The sequence below is a fragment of the Salarias fasciatus genome, chromosome 6 (assembly GCF_902148845.1).
Source record: "Salarias fasciatus chromosome 6, fSalaFa1.1, whole genome shotgun sequence".
NCBI classification, from domain to species: domain Eukaryota; kingdom Metazoa; phylum Chordata; class Actinopteri; order Blenniiformes; family Blenniidae; genus Salarias; species Salarias fasciatus.
In genome coordinates, this window is record NC_043750.1 from 809,482 (window position 1) to 829,907 (window position 20,426).

The 20,426-nt window shown below is 47.8% G+C and overlaps 1 protein-coding gene across 1 annotated transcript in view; it reads left to right on the plus strand.

Moving 5' to 3' along the window:
* vegfc (vascular endothelial growth factor c) overlaps nucleotides 1-20,168 on the plus strand; it is a 50,197-nt gene extending 30,029 nt beyond the window's left edge. Inside the window, exons 4-7 of the mRNA XM_030094443.1 lie at nucleotides 4,953-5,092; nucleotides 13,327-13,469; nucleotides 15,166-15,490; nucleotides 19,821-20,168. Coding sequence (XP_029950303.1) covers nucleotides 4,953-5,092; nucleotides 13,327-13,469; nucleotides 15,166-15,490; nucleotides 19,821-19,929 — 717 coding nt within the window. The 3' untranslated portion in view covers nucleotides 19,930-20,168. The remainder of the gene's footprint in view (nucleotides 1-4,952; nucleotides 5,093-13,326; nucleotides 13,470-15,165; nucleotides 15,491-19,820) is intronic.
* Nucleotides 20,169-20,426: the final 258 nt, after the last annotated feature.

The following is a 20,426-nucleotide window of genomic DNA, read 5'->3' on the forward strand; positions in this document are numbered from 1 at the left end:
GCGGTGTGCGAGCGCTGATTGTCTTCTCTCAGCTGTGTTGCTCATTTCCCGTCTCTCGTGGCGCAGCATCTCTTCAGCGGGATGAATGGAGAGCAGGAAGCTGGCAGAAAGTAAGGAAGCACACAGGAAGCCTACAGCTCACCCACCAGAGTGGAGCTGCTCCTTTCCTCCCTCCAGCCCCTGTGTTTCAGTGGTTAGCAGCGCCCGTTAGCAGCGCCCGTTAGCAGGTTGAACAGTACGTTTCCCTCTCTACAGCCAGCGCAGAGCAGAGCAGGCTGTTGCAGTTTGCTCGCGGAGGCTCTTCATATGATCTCTGTAACCCTGGAACTGACTCTGAGGACGGAGAGGCTGCAGACTGTGTGTTCTTCCCCCTCTGGTGAGTCGATGGTCTGCTGCCTGTGGCTGGATAAAGGCAGCCCCGCTAAGTGTTTTTAGAAAGTGGCGGGTGGTTTTCCAGCGGTGGTGACCGAGCAGAGCGAGCTGCAGGCCAGTGTTTGATCTGGCTGCGGAGACAAAGGCGCCGTCTCTCCGAGGTTTCGCGGGACATTCCTTCACTCTGCTGCTTTTCTTAAATGCTGTTTTTGGCCGAACGACTCACGTTACCTGCCAGAGTTCAGGAGATTTACATCAGCTGCGCAGTGCATCACTGAAATGAGGTCTGACCAGAAGGCTATTTATAGTCCAGAAGGCTTTCTGCCCCCGACTGAAAATAATGAGTCTGAAGGTGGACGAGCGGAGAGGCGAGAGGTCACACGGGGTCGTGGCCGTCGATGGCGTGTTTCATCATCCAGAAGATTTGACGGAGGTGATTTGCTTTGGCGGAGCTGTGAAGCAGCTGGCAGGCTTCAGGAAGCTCGACACTCGGAGCACAGGATGGACGCGCTGGGCGGCAGCGTTTAGCGTCTGACCGGCTTTAGGGATCTCTCAGGGTGTACGTCCCCCTGGAGGCCGGACACCTGAGTGGTCATCCTCTGATTCTTCAATCCTGTCTCCTCTCTCGCTCTCCTGGTTGGTGTCAGATGTGAGCTGCTGTCTCTGTCTCTTCTTTAACCACACCGGCGAGGTGGCCTGGCCTCGGGAGCTCCTCTTTATGAGGCTGGACTTAGCTGTAAAGATATGAGAAATGGATTCAGTAAACAGCAGCACAGGGTAGAATGGCCAGAGCGATGCCCTCTGAGCATGAAGCCAGAGTCCTGCTGTGGCCTTTTAGGAGTGAGGTTTGCCCAAATGACCGAAACCTGCTGAAGACGACTGAGCGATAAAACGATTTGAAAATGTCTGACTCTCAGGAACAAGTGAAGGCTGAAACTTAGAAACATGTTTCCCTTGATTCCATGGTTAGCTGTGGCGTGTGTGAAGTAGCGTGCAGTGCTGGGAACATGGAGTGTTTCTGAGGAAAAGAAGGAGGTTCTTCACCTCTGTCAGAGTTACCTGCAGGTGTGAAAACGGTGACTTCCTGTCTTCCAGCTTTACACGAAAAACATGCTGCTGTTGATGCTAATGCAATCTCTTTCACACTGACATAAAAACAACAAACTATTTGTGATGTTTAGAGTGTTTCCGCGATTCATGTGAGAGTGTGTCAAGCTGGAATCAGAGAGAAGATCTGAAAATATCCAAACAAGCTGAAAGAAAAGCGGGAAATGAAACGGGGCCTCAGATGTGAAAGCAGGTCTACAGGATGCAAAATAACACACACACACACACACACACACACACACACACACACACACACACACACACACACACACACACACACACACACACACACACACACACACACACACACACACACACACACACACACATACATTTGGTAAAAATCCTGAAAACATTCGTGTTGATCCTCCTTGTCGTGTTCAGCGTTCAGACTGCTGCAGTGTTCTCGTGGTCCTGGTTTATTGGAAGGCGTTGTCTTTGTTGTATCTTCCTCTGATGCCGAATCTTTTCTGTTACTCTTTTCTTCTCTTTTACTTGGTGACAGAACGTCTCACGGATAGTTCCAGCCAAATTCAGAGGTGTTTTCTGGAAGGCTTCGTTGTGTTTGGGGACTTCCTGCTCGCAGCTCAGCTCTCCTTCAGATCACTGCACTGGAAACACAGCAGAGGATCACAGAGGATCACAGAGGATCACAGAGGATCACAGAGGATCACAGCGGCTGCAGCTGATTCTCATGCTGACCGTCTTCTTGCTCATAGGCTACGTTCACCCTGCAGGCCTTCATGCTCAATCCAGATTTTTGCTGAGATCAGATTTTTTTGCCTGACCATTCGCACGCCGTTATAAATGTGACCTCTGTCAGAGTGCAGAGTGAACCGATCTGACCAGTGAACGCATGAAAAAAGAAAAAGCTGTGAGTCGCCCTGGTGGGAAATTTCTAAGATCTACGCTTCATGATTCTTCAGGTCCAGTGTGTTTATGATCCGCCAGACGCCTGGTTGGTTTGATCTCATGTCAGTCAGTCATATGGTTGATCAATGATTGGTGGAATTGCTACTATGTCCCGCCTCCTCTGGATGACGTCATGGATGTTAAAGCTCTTTATCTGCTCTTTTGCTGCAGTTTCTTCATTGAAAATGCAGCACATCCATTGTTAATTTATTTTCATGTAGTATTAGGGATGTTTTTTTGCTGTTTTTTCCGACCTTTCAGCTTTCATCCTCTCTTCAGAGTTCAGAGCATGCAAGGTTTGGATGGTCTGATGGAATTTTTTATGTTTTAAATGTGTTACTGTGCATGGTGAAGCTTGATTTGAATAAATATCATGAATCGAATCAAAATATTGCCAGGAAAATCGCGATTAGATCATTTCCTAAGATCATTCAGCCCTAAACTTTAGCATCGAAGCTAATGGTCTCTCTCTTCAGTATAGGCAGAAAATAGTCTTGAATCAAACAGTGGCTCACGTTTCAGTGTCTTTGACTGGCTTACAGTGTCCTTCATCCACAATCATTACACGGACTGAAGATCTGGAACTTCTGTTTTACAAATCCAGTCACCACCAATGCTTTAGATCTTGTGAGATTAACCCTTAAAAAATTCATTCATCTCATTTCATTTTGAAGGTAAATGATAAAAACAAAATGAGGACAATAAAAATGGAAACTTGAATCCTTTGAAAGGGGTTTCTTTGGGTTCTGCAGATTGCTGCTGTCTGGTTATGATGGGAAAGCTTCAGATCATTCAGCTAATCGACATAATTCTGTGCAAAGATTTCATCACAGGACTGAAGTGGCCTTAAGCACAGATTATGGATTATGAATCAATCTGAAGAGTGGCATTTAGAGCGCGGGCCGTGCTCCTCTGAGAAGTGTTTTCAGATCTGTGACGAGCTGACTCGTCCTGAAAGTAGGCCATATTTGGTTGAATCTCAGTCGGTTCTCATGTGTCTCAAGTGACTTTATTGACGTGTGACGCTTCACTGTGATGTTTCAGCAGTTATATTAATTTACGGGGGGGTTCATGTAGAAAGACAGAGGGGTCTCCTCCATGCTGAAGTCGCCGTTTCCCTCGGTACTCTGTGGCTGAGAACAGGTGAACTTTTCAACCCAGTGGCGGTCAGTGCAGCTGAAAGAGCTCTTTCTGTGCTCAGTAACCATGGTGAGGTCAGCCATAATGATATCCTCATTAGGATGAGAGGCAGGGAAACACTTGGAGCTGTTTGAGGCTCTTCAATAGGAGTCATTGAGATAAATTGGTTATTATTCAGGCTAAACATCCCTGATTGAAAGGAAAAGGTGGCTCTCGGGCTGAGAGCCGCTCTGTGTGAAGGTCCTGTGTGAGATATTCTTCACTGCAATGTGAAAATACCAGCTCAGCTCTTTCCTGCTCTTGTTGCTCTTCAAGTAGCGATCCTTCATCTTCTCTCAGTGTTTGCGGCTCGGTGTTTCACTGTTTGATAGCTGTGAGAACCCAGGAGTGAGCAATAAGTGCCCAGTTCTTCAAGACACAGTTTCTAAATCAGAGTAGAGAAGGACTGGTTGAGGGCTCTGGAGGAGAAGGGTGAAGGAGGGCTGCTTCAGAGGAACTACCTCTACTTTCTGAGTCTGAAATTTAAGCCAGCAGAACGAGAACCTAATGAGCTTCAGGACCTCAGAAAGACAGACTCAAACTGTTTCTAAAAGTGACACATGCAATACAGGCCGGAAGTCAGGCAGAAATGAGCACAGTCTCATTTCCTGCACGAGTGCATGAAGCACTTTTCAGTGGTTTTATTCTAAAAGGCATGAGGTGAGCTTTAAAGGTCTGGAAATCCTGTCTGACATGGACTAAATGCATGCGCACGATTCATTTCCAGGCCATCAAACCATCCATCATGTTCTTTCCCACTTAATTCAAAAAACATGGAGAACAAAGAATCCCAGGCGAACGTATTCAGTCCACCTGAGAGAGGCCGTCAGCCAGTCTGCAGTCATCCAGCGGCGGCGGCTACACCGCCATGTTGCTTTTTAAATGAAGCGACGGCGCATCCCAGGGCATATCAGGCATGGAGGCGTTGTCCATGTGAAGTCCTGACAAGACTCAGCTTTCATTAATCATTTAGCAAAATATAAAAGCTCTGTCTCAATCAATCCCCAAGTTTATGAATATTTTACAAGAATATGAAAAATCCTCTGGATAACTGTTATCAACACTCAGAGATAACAACACTCAGAGATAACAACACCCGCACTACAGTGTCTTCAGGTGTCCTCTGTAATGAATTCTGCTTCCTCGTGGTGGCTGACTTCAATACCAAATTGTCCAGTTGTGAATCGAGTCCAGCCGTCTGTTGGAGCCCAGAGGGCTGGACAGAAGAGAATGTGATGAAGTGATTGTTGTGGAAAGCGTGGACAGCGTCCCGGGTGTCCTTCACTGCTCTGACGTGTGTTTTATCCTGTCAAGCGCAGAGCAGCTTCTGCACCTCGCACTGATGTTCCGTCCTCCCTGTGCTCCCTTTGCTCTGTTTGCAGCTGTTTGAGATCACCGTGCCGATCACCCAGGGCACCAAGCCGGTGACCATCAGCGTGGCCAACCACACCCAGTGCAGCTGTCTGTCCAAGCTGGACATCTACAGACAAGTCCACAGCATCATCCGGAGAGCCTTACCTGAGTAAGCAGTCGCGTCGGCCGCGCCGCTCTGGAGCTTTGACCCACCTGACGGTGCTGTCGCTCGGACCACCCTCCCTCTGCCCCGGGCGGAGGCTTCAGATCCAGTCTCTGATCTACAGAGACGCAGAACTCCTGCAGACCTTCCTGCATGTCTGAACTCTTCAAAATACAAGCAGCAGGTTGATGAACAGGTTGCTTTCAGATTACAATGATTTTCTGACATTTTCACATGTGTGTGTGTGACTGTCAATCTGAGCTGATATGTCTGACAAAATGCATCTTAATGCTAAAAGTTCCTAATATCACTGACAGTTTTACCTCAGTCTGCTCCATCTCCCAGTAATGTCAGTATTCTTGGTCTTTAAGTTGTGCTAACTTTTCTGCAATGCGAGCTAAGGTTAGCACTGCATTATAATGTGTGTGTGTGTGTGTGTGTGTGTAGCCTTGTCTTCCCATTAGCAGCACACAGGAGGTGTTGTGTGTGTTGCTGCTGCGGTTGCTTCCTGCTCGGCCGGCTTGCTGGGTGTTACTTTAGGAAACATGTTTTCTGATTAACCTCACAGTGCGGTGATAAGTGTGTGCATTCCTGTGCACACACCTCCGTGGAGCGCTGTGCTTCGTGGCAGCCAGGCTCCCATGAGGAAGTAGTTGGCGGTGTGTTTTTTGGCGGCGGCTCCCTGCACACGGCGGTGCCCGCATTTAATTGTCGACTGGGAAAAAATGAACTTCAGCATTTAGCTCCATGCTGATAATTAAACAAACACAAGATTCAGGATGAGATCTGTTTGCTTTCTTTTTGTTCAACAATGCACCGGTAGGAGCAGTGAGGAAAACGACGGTTCGGTCCCCTCAGGACTTCCAGTCTTCCGTCCTTTAAAGGCCTGATCCACCAGAGGTCTGCACACATAAACAGCACTAACTTGGAACTGCTGAAAGGACGCACTGAGCACTGAGTCTGACGGACTCACAACATAGAACACACTCTGTCCATGAATATGGAATAGTGCGGTCCAGATGGAACTGCGTCTTTTCAGGAGGTTTTGCTCAGTACAGTAGAATTCAGTTTCCATTGCTGCAAAGTGAGGAGTGAATCAGCTCAGCCTGTCTTGGAATACAGGCAGTCACTCATCTTTCTTCTCCTCTTCTGTCTCACGTTTTCCCCACAGCTCCATGTCTTGTTTCCAAAGTCAGATGGAGCTGGAACTAAACCATGAGCAGGCCGTTCTCCTGTGTGTGGCTCACGTCACTCGTGGTTTTATTCTTAATCAATCATGCATAAAACAGAAAGCTGATCAGTTACTGCTTTCCTGCTTCCTGACAAAGAAAAGGCTGTAATATCTTTTTCAGTGTTTTTGAGAAGAACTCGATCCAAACAACCCAGCCCTCCACCCTCTGTAGCCACTGTGTGAAAGCTTTCACTGTGGGACGCTGCAGGAGGAAGACAGAAACACAGCACAGCTATTAATGTTGGGAAAATGATTCCTGTTTTTGGCTTCAGTGAGCTTTTTCAGGTGTCATCGTGTTCAGTTTCCTTTCATTCAGAATGAAGATCATAGCACCCTTAACCCTAATCATGATATACAAGAGGAGATGTAACATTTCCATCAAACTCTTTATTTTGTATTGAAACTGAATTTAATTCTTTCAGGATGTTAGAAGTCAAGAAGCATTCAGATTGGTTAAAGATCCAAGGCTATGTTACTTTTTCAACTTACAGTTTGAAGATTTTTGTAAATTTACAGACGTTTCATTTCAAGTGGTTTGGGGCATCAGGAGAAACCGCGGGCATTTGACCTAAAAACACGACTCCTGCCACCTTTACATCTGAAATAAACCATAAAGACCAACCTCTCACCTGAAACAGTGAGCACAGTGGCTGATAATGTTCTTTATTGTTGCAAATTGGCAATTCACATCCTGTCGTTATCAGCCACTGTGGTTAGGGTAAGGGTTAGGGTTATTGACAGATTCATTATCAGGTCGGGAGACTTTGGCATTTGCGCAGCTTTGAGCTCACCTGCAGCTTAAAATAAGAATTTTAATATGCAATAATTCTCCCATGTTGTCTTGAGGTATTTCTCTCTTTCTCCATTGTTTCCCACTGTCTTAATTCATTAAATGTAAGCAGTTTCTGACTCTACAACCTGTCCGGCCTTCACAGTTCGCTGTCAGGAAGATGCCGTCATGTCTGAGGCGTCCACAGATCTCCAGCTGTGTTCATCTGAATCTCATGGTGTCGTCTGTCACTTCACCACCTCTCCGTCCTTCCTGTGAAACGTGTGAATGAACACGATGAAGCACAGTCACACTGTGGTCCACTGAGGCTGAAGTGGATGTAGAGTAAACCTCGCCAGTGCATCAACCCCTCATCACCCCAGTGTGTGTGTGTGTGTGTGTGTGTGTGTGTGTGTGTGTGTGTGTGTGTGTGTGTGTGTGTGTGGAAGAGGTTCGCTACAGCACCGCAGAGCAATGACCTGGTCCAGAAGGAATGTCAGCTAATGGATCTCACCGGATCTGAAGAAGACTCTGGGAAAGACACACTCTCATGCATGGACAGAATCTGGACAGACTGTGGAGAGAATTTGAATCGATTCTATAAAGAACAGGCACTTTTTCAAATAGCATGGAGCAGAGAGTCCACAACTGCAGGTGCAAATCATCAGCAAATGTCCAGAAATGCCTGTTGAAAGACTTTGTTCTAACAAGTTTCACGGCCCTCAGTGTTCAGATGCTCTCTGGATGTTTGAACAGTCGATGAGAGAAAAGTGAATGTGAAGATTGAAAACAGCTGAGCTGCAACAATACTTAGTGCTGCTTCCAGCCAGAACCGACCAGAACCCTGAACCTGGAGATGGAGAGCACCTGAAAGACCTGATGCTGTCAAAGCTGTTGAACCCAGAGCTTTCATCAGACCTGCAGGCCTTCATGGACAAGTAAGGTGGACGAGGACGGCGAGGCTTCATCTCAACCCGACGCCGACTCCATCAACAAGATCACCTCGGCCCGTGTCCTCGGCGCGGGAGGCAGACGCCAGAACAGCCGGTCCGTCGTCGCCAAGATCAAACTCTTCAGCTGAAGGAACTGATGAAGAGACGTGACGGCGAGCTGCGACGACCAGCGCTCCGAAACCAACTGAGGACAAACTCACTGCAGAGCCCAACGTCATGAAACAGGCCAGACCATCAACGTTCCCCACAGATCCTGGATCGGCCACTGGCGGTTTCCCATCGGGACGGACTCATCTCCATGGACAGACTTCATGTTAATGAGACAGACCCCCTCAGAGACGAGTTCTCTGATACTGGTAACACCTTGGACCTGTCCAGCAAGCTCTGGTTAGAAAAACACAAACGTCCCGTTCTGTTTCACCGCTGGGAGAAGAACTGCTCGATTTTATGTATGAATGTTTATATTGTCTCAGTCTTATTCCATTTGCCAAGAAGACAGAAACGTCAACACAAGCACACCTCTCTGTTCATAGCTCCTGACAGACAGGAAGAACGCCGGCGTACAGCTGATCCGACACCATGAGCCGATTAAACAGGACAGAGGACGTTCAGGACGGGCCTTCTCCTGTGAAGTCAGGGTGAAGCTGTGGGTGGTCTCCCACATGATGTGCAGCAATCCAAATGTTTTTCAAAGGACCTGTGAAGACCCATCGTAGTGTTTGGGTCCCACTGTGCCGGTAGCAGCAGGAGGAAAATCCCAGCTGGTTCCTGCTGCCGGAGCAGAACCTGTTCTGACGCTGAAAGGCGAGCAGTCACGTGAGGCTGAACAGAACAAGGAGCAAAAACAAAGAGAGCGAGACAGTAGCTGTCTCTGTTTTAATTTGAATGTTTCACTTTTGTAGAATACTGTTGCATTTCCAGTGAAACTCTTCTGCTTGAGTTCCTCTGAGCAGCACTGATTCCCTGGAATGCAACCTGCAGTAATATGATAATCTGCTTTGGCAGAAGTTATGTTAATCACACACACTCACAGAGGCTGGCGAAGTCTAACGCGGCGTGTCGGATTATGTCTGGAAGAGGAAACGCATTGTTGAGAGTTTCACACCTACAAATCATGGAGAACACACTCACACAGGAAACACTCGTCTGCTTCACATTAGAGGGAGAGAACTCACCCGGCAGAATCCCTCCATCTTTCACTGCCTTCTCTTCCTCCTCTCTCTCTCCCTCTGTTTGTCTGTCTGTCTGTCTGTCTCTCTCTCTCTCTCTCTCTCTCTCTCTCTCTCTCTCTCTCTCCTCTCTCTTTCTCTCTCTCTCTCTCTCTGCAGGTGTGTTGTGGTGTGTGCAGTGTGTGGCTCCTCTTTCAGGACTCCGGCTCAGGTCTCATTGATCTGGATCTGACAGTCGGGGTGTGAATGAGTCCTCCATACATTGGGCTGGTTTGTCCACTGCGTCTCTCAGACGGTCCAGCTCAACACTTCAAACTGGTGTTCCTCCAACCCTTCCTGCAGCATCTTTACTGAGTGATGTCTCATTATCGAGAAGCTGCTGCCTTCAGAGTTCACGTGTCCATGAGAGTGAGCATGCTAGGCCGCCACTTTTCCTTCGTTGGATCACTTTTCATGGACGTTGAGCTCTGCGAGCTCCGCACTGGAGCTGCAGCTCTGGAGGCGCTGGAGGAGAAGTTTTCAGACGTTAGCACCACATGTCCAGCCCGCTCAGAGATGCTCAGGTTCATTCATAAAGGCCGTGAGACACTGGCTGCCAGGGCAGGACCTGTGAGCAGCGTCATTTCTAAAGGCCTCCACACACCACAGGATAATCGGGCTGAATGTTGCCCAGATCTTCTCCTCCCAATCGAAGCCGACAGGGTCCGATCGTCGGGAGTATGCTAATGAGTTCGGGTCCGCTCTTCCTGTAGTGTGTGGTGTGTTCCCAGAGATGTTTTCCGGTCGGAGCCTCTCGGGAGGCGTCGGAAGGGGGGATTGTAGATAATGAACATGTTTAATATTTCCGATCGCAGATCCTGTGGTGTGTGGAGCTCTGAGAGGCGCCGATCAGCTCCGAGTAGAGCTGTCCACACCCTCGGAATAAAGCTCCCTGATTGGCTGAACAGCTCCGTCTCATCAAGGTGCCGCTGTTTAAAAAAATCCCCTCTCAGCTGTCAGAGCTGGATGAATATATGTCTGTGAAATATATTCACTATATGACAGTGAAACAGAAAAGCCAGAGCTCTAAACTCAGCTGTACAGGAAGTGATGGTTCATCCTGTCGCTGCTGGATGAACTGGATCCTCCATTCAGACCCAAACTCCGATCTAATATCTGCATCTCCGCCAGTCCTGCAATAATCCCAATGTTTTAATTAATCTCCGTCATTAACCATCACGGAAGAATGGGGAAGAAAGAAAAAAAAAAAAAATACTTTCGGCTGACCCCGTGCCTTCAGAGAGCGGACTGTAATGAAACTGACCTGATCAAGGCTCAACGAGTTTTTATTCTGGTGTAAACTATCAAATCTGTGGACAAAAAGAATGATTTAAAGATGTTTGGTGATTTAAAAAAGTAGCTTTTATTTGACTGTACTGCTAATAACTTTATTCTACTGTACTGCTCCACTCGGGACTCAAGAGTAAAAAAACAAAAAAACACACACAAAAAAAAAAAAACACAGATTAATAAGCTGAATTATTATCAAATGTGGAGAGAAAATTATAAGAAAGTGATCTGAAACTGCGCGGGGGGGGGGGGCTGACAGAGCAATACCGATGTGAATGAATGAACTGAATGAATGAATGAATGAGTTCTCTGCTTATTATTTAAAGTGGAGATGAATGTTAAACACAGGACTGAAGGAAAACAGCACAAAGTCACGTTGGGCGACGTGAGATTTGGAGGAGAGAGGAGCCGATTCTCGGCTGAAGAATCTGCTGGTGTGTGTTCTGCTCCAGAGCGACACACACACTAGAAGATCAGGAGAGGAAGATGGGGTGCCATCTGTCCTCTGTCCTCTTGTAGTGTGTCTCTGAATCGGGGAAGATTGAAAAAATCCTGTAGTGTGTGGCGGGCTTTAGGCAACAGATTCAAAACGAGCAAAAGCATCAAAAATCCTGAAAAAAACAATTGATCCATGTTGAATTGATGGGGCACATTTTTTTTTTTTTTTTTTTTGTTTTTGGGGCACATTTTACCTTGGTGTTGTAGTTTGTCTGATTTAGTGTATTTTCTGTCTGATTTAAATGAAATGACTGTTCGGTGTTAAACATACAGTCAGGCTGGATCCACGTCTGGACCGACGTCCACCGTCTCCAACAAGCGTGAGTTACTGGAACACATCCCGCTTTCCTTCCAGCACAATCTGGATTGGAGCAACACTCAGCTGGTGTATGGAGACAGACCTGAGCAGGAGTTAGAATAGTTAATCTTACAAGTAAAGCGGCAGAAAACAGACGGATGTGGGTCCAATCCATGGTGTGTTTGATTAGGTAAAAACAACGACATGAAGGCATGAGGGGATTCAGAAATTCATTTTTCAGTCTACATTCGAGACAAACCTTTGTTTTCGACAGGGAGACCGGAAGCAAATGTTGCTGCGTTGTGCTGCTTCGCTGTTAACGTCCTGTCATCTTCAGCCTGGAGGACAGGCAGCAAAGGAAAATCGATAAATTAAATCAACTAAAGCTTCTACGCCAGTAAAACAGCTGCTCTCTGGATAAATCCACACAGTGTGGATTTCAGCCTTCACCTGCTTGTCTGACACCTCCAGCTCAGCCTCCAGCTCCTCAGTGTTGCTGGTTCGGCAGTGAAGCCTGTCTCCAGCAGGACGTCTGTCTCTGAAGGACGCTGCTCACCGCCACGGGCTTTGATCAGCGACTCCATGTTTCTGGACCGCTTCACGATCCACAAGATCCATCTCTATACTGAGCCTCCGTCTCACATGAAGAGTTTTGGTGCATCCGGTCTCAGCAGCAGGATGATTCCAGCTCCACGTGATTCAGGTTGTGCCGTGATCTACAGCCGTTCACGTGCACAGAGGAGTTTCACTGGATGGAGTTCAGTTCCTGCAGATCGTGAGCGGTTTGAGTGATCTCAGCCTGCCGTGCACATCCCACAAATGCATGCTGCGAGAAGCTCCAACAGCACAGAGGAGTGTTTCTGCTCTCAAATGTGTGAGGCTGTGGAAACTCCAGAGGCAGGAGGAAACGTTTCTCGGTCTTATCAGAGATAATCCTCAGATTCCTCCTGCTCTCTGCCGACCGGCCGACTGAGCCTCCCAGCTAACGCCTCTTTGATCAAGGTGTTTATTTGTCCACAGTCTGGCTTATCTGGGCTGCCGGGTGAGGGCAGGGCGAACCACACACACACACACACGCACACGCACACGCACACGCACACACACCCACACACAAACACAAACACACACACACACACACGCGCACACACACACACACACACACACAGAAATCAAATGAACTGTGTTTCAGAATCATTTCCGGAGCTTTCAGCTGATGCAGGACGTTTCAGACGAGTTCCATCCAGCTGAACATTTCACCGGTTCATCCCTGCAGACTCGTGACATGGAGATTCATTTCTGCTGTTCATATTGGAGCCTGTGGTCACTGCCAGCAGTCAAATTCAAACTAGCATGTAATAAAAAGCCCCGGATGCTGCTTCAGGTGTTCTCTCAGGGAAGAAGCTCTGCTAGCGTCATGCTCCAGGATCTCAGGCTCTGCTGGTGAGCACAGATGTAAAAGATGTTTGAGTGAAGACCACAGCAGTGTGTGTGTCCTCCGATGGACCGATCACTGCAGTGAAGCCAGACTCACTGCAGACAGCATGTGTTGGATCAGCTGATCCAGTCCGGCCATTCTGGACCCAGAGAGATTTGTTCCAGTGTCCTTTAGGGATGTTCCGATTGGTCAGGGCCAATTTCAGCGATTTATGACTGATCAGGTATCGGCAAATTCAGCCGATCACCTCGACGATCTTTTTAATTTCAGTTGGTGTCCACTGAGCCTCGTTTTAGAACCATCAGAAACAGACAAATAGCAAAGGGTGTAGTGGCGTTAGCATCCAGTGGCTAACATGTCGGCACAGTCCGACCTGGATGGTCCAGCTCTGCTCCGTTCATCACCGGAGAACCGCCTGTGTTTGCACCACATTACTGTTTTTGCTGCCGACCAGCAGGACTGTGGATGAAAAGGCCTTAATGAGGACGTAACGGACGAAACCACCCGTCAAACAAAGTCCTAACGAGTGTCTGCCTGGTGTGTCTTTCTTCCCTGCAGGTGTCCGGTCGCCAACAGCACGTGTCCTCCCGGGCAGGTGTGGGGCAGCAGGCAGTGCCGGTGCACCGACGTGGCGTCCGGCGTGCAGTACGACCCCCCCCCTCCGCCCCTGACCCCTCCCCGGCCCGCCCTCCAGCACCTCGGTGAGTCTGCTCCCAAATCTCTGCTTGTATCTTCACAAAACAGCAGAAGAAGCTTTTTGATTATTTCTTCCTGAAGTCGTCCAGAAAAAAAAGGGGAAAAACAACAACTCCAGCTGCTGGTGTGCGGTAGGTCTGACAGGAGGAAACCGACGCTGCTGCCCAGACCGGCGAGCTGCAGGACGCCCACTGTTGTTTCTTCTCATGTCTCCAACACCAGCCTTTGATTCCAGCCATCGTTCAGCAGCAACAGCAGCATTTAGAGGTGGACGCAGCTGCTGTCTCCGCTGATCTCTGTCAGGGAATCACAGCTGATTATAACTTTAGCTGTGTTATTCAGCATTACTCAATAATTCCAGCCTGTTGTTCCTCTTGGTCCCAGCAGGGGGCAAACAGCAGATCTCAGGTTCTACACAGCCAGATGCTGATATATCAGAAAGTCAGTCCTGGACACGGTCTTTGTCTTTTTGTGTTCCTGAATGTGAGGGAACACACACTCACACACACACACACACATACATTTGTACTTCTAAAGTAACCCTAAAACCCTTTCCTCGCCCCTTACACGAACCTCAAACTTCAAAATGAAATGCCTCACCCTAACCCATACTCTGAACCTAATTCTAACCTGAACCCAACCCTAATCTAACCTTAAGATAATTCTAACCCAAACGTGAGGATGTCCTCACTCTGTTGGTTTAAAACTCAATCTGGTCCTCACTGTTGTGTATGTACAAGAACACACACACACACACACACACACACACACACACACACACACACCACACCACACTACACACTGCACAAACACGTTTTGTGTCCCTGTTTGCAACAGCCCAACGTTCATGCGGTCAATGACAAGTATTTATGCCTGTGTGTGTGTGTGTGTGTGTGGTGCTATGATAACACTCAGTGGATACAGTGTAAACAAATGCGCGGCAGAAGAATGTGGAGTGCTCAGAGGAACAGATTCCACTGATAATGGAGACGAAACGAATACAAACACGTCGTGTTTAACGAGGCCTCAGCAAATTATCTGTGGACCACAGCAGGAGGGGCTTCTCACACACTGTTATTTTCTTTCCCTAAACCAAATTTAGAAATCAAATCAAACCCGCTAATTTGATTTTAAAGGACTTTTGTGGGTTTTAAAGGCTTTCCGCCAGATGAATGGGTTCTGGGTTTTTCACACTCATCATCATGTTTCTGTTGGTTTCCTGCTGGTGGAGTCCCTGCAGTGACTGTGGATTCTGTCAAACTTTCAAATGCATGAAAGTACTCCATGAATTTGTGTTTTGACGTCGTCCGGAACTTCTACTTGAACAGAATGAAATGTTGCTCAGGTGAGAATGATCACCTTTGTGTTGTTTGGGTCAGTTTCAACCCACTTTTAATAAAACAAAGATGAGAACCAAAGTCGGTGACTTACTGAGTTCATATCTCCAGTTTATAGCAGCAGCCAAGCTAACCCAAATGAACCTAATGAACTGAAAATGAGGAGTATGTGGACAAAGGAAAGGCCCAGGGAGGCAAAAGTATTGAAGCCAGTCTGTTAGTGAACAAGGAACCCTGACGAAGTAGTCAAGAGGGAAGAAAGGATCAATAATTGTTTTTACGGATGATTTAAGGCGCAGGTTAAAACCGACCCGTTAACATCTGTTCTGCTGTCTTCTGTCCTCTGTCCCCTCCGTCTCCACAGACATGTTCTCCACAGATGTGTGTGGCCCGGACAAAGAGCTGGACGTGGACAGCTGTCAGTGTGTGTGTCGGCGCAGGGATCAAAGCCGTGACTGCGGTCCGAACCGACACCTGGACCCCGGCAGCTGCCGGTGCGTCTGCGACGCGCCGCCCGACGCCCTCTGCCAGCCCAACCACGTCTTCAACAGGGACACCTGTCAGTGCAGCTGCAGCAAGACGTGTCCCCGGCACCAGCCGCTCAACAGAACCAAGTGCTCCTGCGAATGCAGCGAGTCGCCCAACAAGTGCTTCCTGAAGGGCCGGAGGTTCCACCAGGCCACCTGCAGGTACGGCAGCAGCAGAGGGAAGGGTCGACGCGTCAGGGAGCAACAGCCTCAGACAGGAGATCAGTCTGTACATCCTTTTCTAGCCCTGTTCCGATCTGTCAAAATGTCCCTGTGCAGCCAGGTCTGGAAGAAACAGGCTCTGTCCACGTGCAGACGAACTCAGACTGCTGGAAACTGAAACAATACCGTTCATGATTCTGTTTTTACAGCATTTAAAAAGGGGGTTCAGATCAGCTCAGTCCTCAGCAGCAGCAGATAGAAGCATTTCACCAGCTGACTCCCCACTGCTTTTATTGGTGAACTTCATTCTAACATTGTTTCTCCTGAACTGCAGTGGGCTTTCTAGTTTTTAAACTTTCTACCATTGCTCTTTGAGTCTGGGAGAGATCCATGTGCACGAGACGCACCGATGGATCCTCCAGGGTCTTTGTCGCCCACTGGTTAGAGTCAGGTCATCAGTTACTGGTGTGTGGCAGCAGAGGGAGGCCTGCGCTGCCCGCTCAATGCTAACTGCTAACACTGGAACGTGTTGACATGGAGGATTTCTGTCTTTGAAACCAGCTGCTGATGTGCTGCAGGTGTGTTGGTAGAAGGTCTCCTGACTGATTAATGCTGTGGTTTAATCAGAGACATGAAGGATGGCTGAATGTTATGACGGCAGGTGTGTGAAGAGCTCTGAAGCTGGAGCTGGTCTCGTGTTTCTGTGGTCAAACCGCTAAGATCTCGCTGCTGATGTTCACGGTCGCCTGTAGCTGAGCTGGATGCTGCGGTGAACCTGGCCTGTAATCCAAGACCGCGGCGTGCTAATGGCTTCTCCCAGCTGGCACTTAACCATTTCCTCTCCTGACACACACACACACACACACACACACACACACACACACACACACACACACACACACACACACACACACACACACACACACACACACGCACTCCCATCCCATCCAGTCTCGACCCCTCGTGACCCTGTTTAAGAGTGATTTATGAGTACAACTTTGTAGTAGCACTCCAGCGTGTGTGTGTGTGTGTGTGTGTGTGTGTGTGTGTGTGTGTGTGTGTGTGTGTGTGTGTCGTCCCTAATGGATCCATGTTTCTGTTGGAGCTGAGCCGTCCTCCGTCCTCCTGACGTCTCCAGACAGTGACAGGACTCACCACAGCCTGATGCAGTCACACTGGAAGCTTCTCTCTCTGCTGTGTGACTGTTTGGAGTTTGGCCGACACCGAGAGCTGGACTTCATCAGGCTTTAAGAGAGACGGTTATTGTTAATAAATAACTGTATTCATCATATTCAGCTGATTCTAAATTCTGAATTATATTCTGCCAAAGGTTTTGAAGCCTTGCAGCTTTTAATAAAGGTCATGAGATTTTCAGTGCACACTGAACTGAAGCACAGTTCACCCAAACTACAATCTGGAATAGTCTTGCATCTGTTCTGTTTTCAGTCTTTGACTAGTGGATATCTGAAACCTTCTGTCCAGCAGCGGAGGACGTCTTCCCTGTCCCTTCAAACATTCTTTTATTGTGTTATAGGTGCTAAGTCTCAAATACATCCATTGGAGGTGCATCAGTTAAATTCAGTTTTATTTATATGGTTTCTAATTCATTTCAGTCATTTAGAAGCACTTTTACAGAGAAAAAAACAATTCCACTGAAGACGTCGAGGAGACGGAGGGAAGGAGAACCTTCCTCTAAACAGGAAGGAACCTTCTGTTTAAAGAATGTTAGGAACAGATTCAAGCTGCTCATTTAACTGTCACATCTTAGATACACTACAGAAAATATATAAAAAACAAAACAAAGAAACGGGTAGAAACCTGGAGAACCACAGGAGACTTTCTTACTTGTGGTGGTTTAATTACCATTACATTTCTGTTAAAGAAAACAGAAGTAATAAACCTGCAGTTTGCGGTTCTGTTTGGACAATGCCCCATTGTGGAAAGTGATTTGTTTCTAATATAGTCAAAAAAACAGTTATCAGTGGTTTCACCTTCAAAGTCACTTTGAGGAAAAAAAATGTAAAAAAAAACATTTTTTTCTTTGAATCATTTGCTTTATTCTCATACACATAATGGAAATCATCTAGAATGTCTGAATTAGTCCCGGGCTCTGTGAGGATGTGGTGAATAAAGAATGGCCTTAATGGAGTTTAGAAGCTTTTTTTCTTAACATCTGCCTGAAAGTACAGAGTCAGGCCAGCGTCAGGAGATGTCACAGAAATGAAAACTAGGTAACACTTTATTTGAAGCCCCCCGTATAACACATTATAAGTACATTTAAAAAGCATTATAATGCCATTATAACACGTGTAGCTACAGTTATAAACATTCATAGATGATCACAATGCCACGACCTAACCCTAATCCTAATCCTAATCCTAATCCTAATCCTACGCTGCATAGTGAGTTATAAAGCATTATGATCATTTATGAGTGTTTATAACTACTTATAAACACTTATGTGTTATACCAGGTGCTTCAAGTAAAGTGTTACCGAAAACTATGAGACAGACTGAACAGACTGTGAGGCAGAAACAGAGTTTCATCGACAAGGAAATGAAAACAAGACACCAAAGAAACAAACAGACGTAAAACGGTGGAGAAATGTTCTGCAGTCTGATGGTGCGTTCACACCGGACACGCTGCAAGCATCGCGGGCGCCACTGACGCCTAAAAGTTGACGCACGTAAAGTGTGGAATTCGACGCGTGTTCAAATTACACACGACGCTTGCAACGCTGGCGACGCGCGGCAGCTCATTGGCGGGAGTGGGAGGAGCTTCTGTGTCCTGTCTTCATGTTGACAATGGCGGATCCCATCAGGACACTAGCTTGACTTTATTTAATAAAGAAAGCCAGAAAACGGCGTCGTCAGGCGCCTGTGCGATGTTTTTCGGTTCATCCCATCCTGCAGCGGCGTTTGCAATTTGGTGAATTCCACCATTTGCTCCAGGAGCTGCGTGAGGATGAGGTTCGCTTTCAGTGGTACTTCCGCCTCTCCCGGCCCGGTTTGACGACCTTCTGGCCCGCATCGGCGCTCAGAGTGCTCGTCTGTGATTGGATGACGCTCCGTGTTGACGCTTCAAAAGTTCAATTTTCCCAACTTCAGGCGTTGACGCCTGCAGCGCGTGTCGCCAACGGCTGAAAAGCGACGCTCGAAAAGCGCCTGACACGCGTTAGGTCCGTTGAAGCTTGTCCACCTGAGACTGTGAATGTAAAAGCAACGCCCGTGACGCTTGCAACGCGTCCGGTGTGAACGCACCATTAGGATTCAGGATTAGGGTAACCTGAACCATAAGTAACCCTGAGTGACCTCAACCCACTGTAACCCCATCCTTAGGTAACCCTGACCCTAAACAGCCCTGACCCTAAACAGCCCTGACCCTAAACAGCCCTGAGCCTAAACAACCCTGACCCTAAACAACCCTGACTCTAAACAACCCTGACCCTAAACAACCCTGACCCTAAACAACCCTGACCCTAAACAACCCTGACTCTAAACAACCCTGACCCTAAACAAATCTGACCCTAAACAACCCTGACCCTAAACAACCCTGACCCTAAACAACCCTGACCCTAAACAACCCTGACCCTAAACAACCCTGACTCTAAACAACCCTGAGCCTAAACAACCCTGACCCTAAACAGCCCTGACCCTAAACAAATCTGACCCTAAACAACCCTGACTCTAAACAACCCTGACTCTAAACAACCCTGAGCCTAAACAACCCTGAGCCTAAACAACCCTGACCCTAAACAACCCTGAGCCTAAACAACCCTGACCCTAAACAACCCTGAGCCTAAACAACCCTGACTCTAAACAGCCGTGACTCTAAACAACCCTGAGCCTAAACAACCCTGACTCTAAACAAATCTGACCCTAAACAACCCTGACCCTAAACAACCCTGACCCTAAACAGCCCTGACCCTAAACAAATCTGACCCTAAACAACCCTGACTCTAAACAACCCTGACCCTAAACAACCCTGACTCTAAACAACCCTGACCCTAAACATCCCTTTGCCTGAACGGCCCTACCCCGAGGCAGCCTCAGCCCTGAACCCTAAGCTTCAGGCTCGTCTCGGACCCTGTCTCCAGTGTGTCCTCTGCTGCTGATCAGCACTGTGGCTCTGACGGCAGCGTTGTCTCTGTTCATCACATCATGGAGACGTAGGCTTGCATGGCGGTTCCAGACCTGGGGTCATGGAGGGAGCGTCATGGAGCTTGATGTAGAAGCAGTAGAGCAGCAGATAGAAAGATGAGTTGGTCTAAGATGAAGTTAACTGGTTCTCCCCCCCCCCCCCCCCCCCCCCCCCCCCCCCCATCCTGCAGCTGTCTCAGAGCTCCGTGCGAGGCCAGACGGCGGCGCTGTGAAGCCGGGTTCTCCTTCAGCGAGGAAGTGTGTCGCTGCGTGCCGTCCCACTGGAGACAGCTGGACTGACCCAGCAGACCTCAGCAGGACCCCGCGGACCTGCTGGTCTCCGGGTCCCCGTCGCCTCGGCAGGACCCCGCGGACCTGCTGGTCTCCAGGTCCCTGTGGTGCGTGGGGACCCTGGTGAACGCGGGGGAGAGAAGCGGTGAAATACTGAACGGTAAAATGGGGATAAGAAGGTGTGAAATGCACTGATTCCACTGAAAGAGAGCGGCTGGCTGGAGCCCTGCATTGAATAAAGGCTCAGAGAAGAGTGAACACTCTGAACCTGTTCGATATTGTCCAAAAATCCTTTAAATTTTTTTTTTTTTTTTGCAGGGAGGATTTATATTATTATTTCTCTGTATTATGTCAAATATTGATTATATAATTTATTAAATGTTATTTTTCAGCTTCTGTCTATTGCAAGTTGGGTATTTTTCATAAAAATACACTGTGAGTCAATGTTTTTGTACCATGTAAAGTATATCTGTAAAATAAAGTATACTGTATATAGCTTGTTGTGC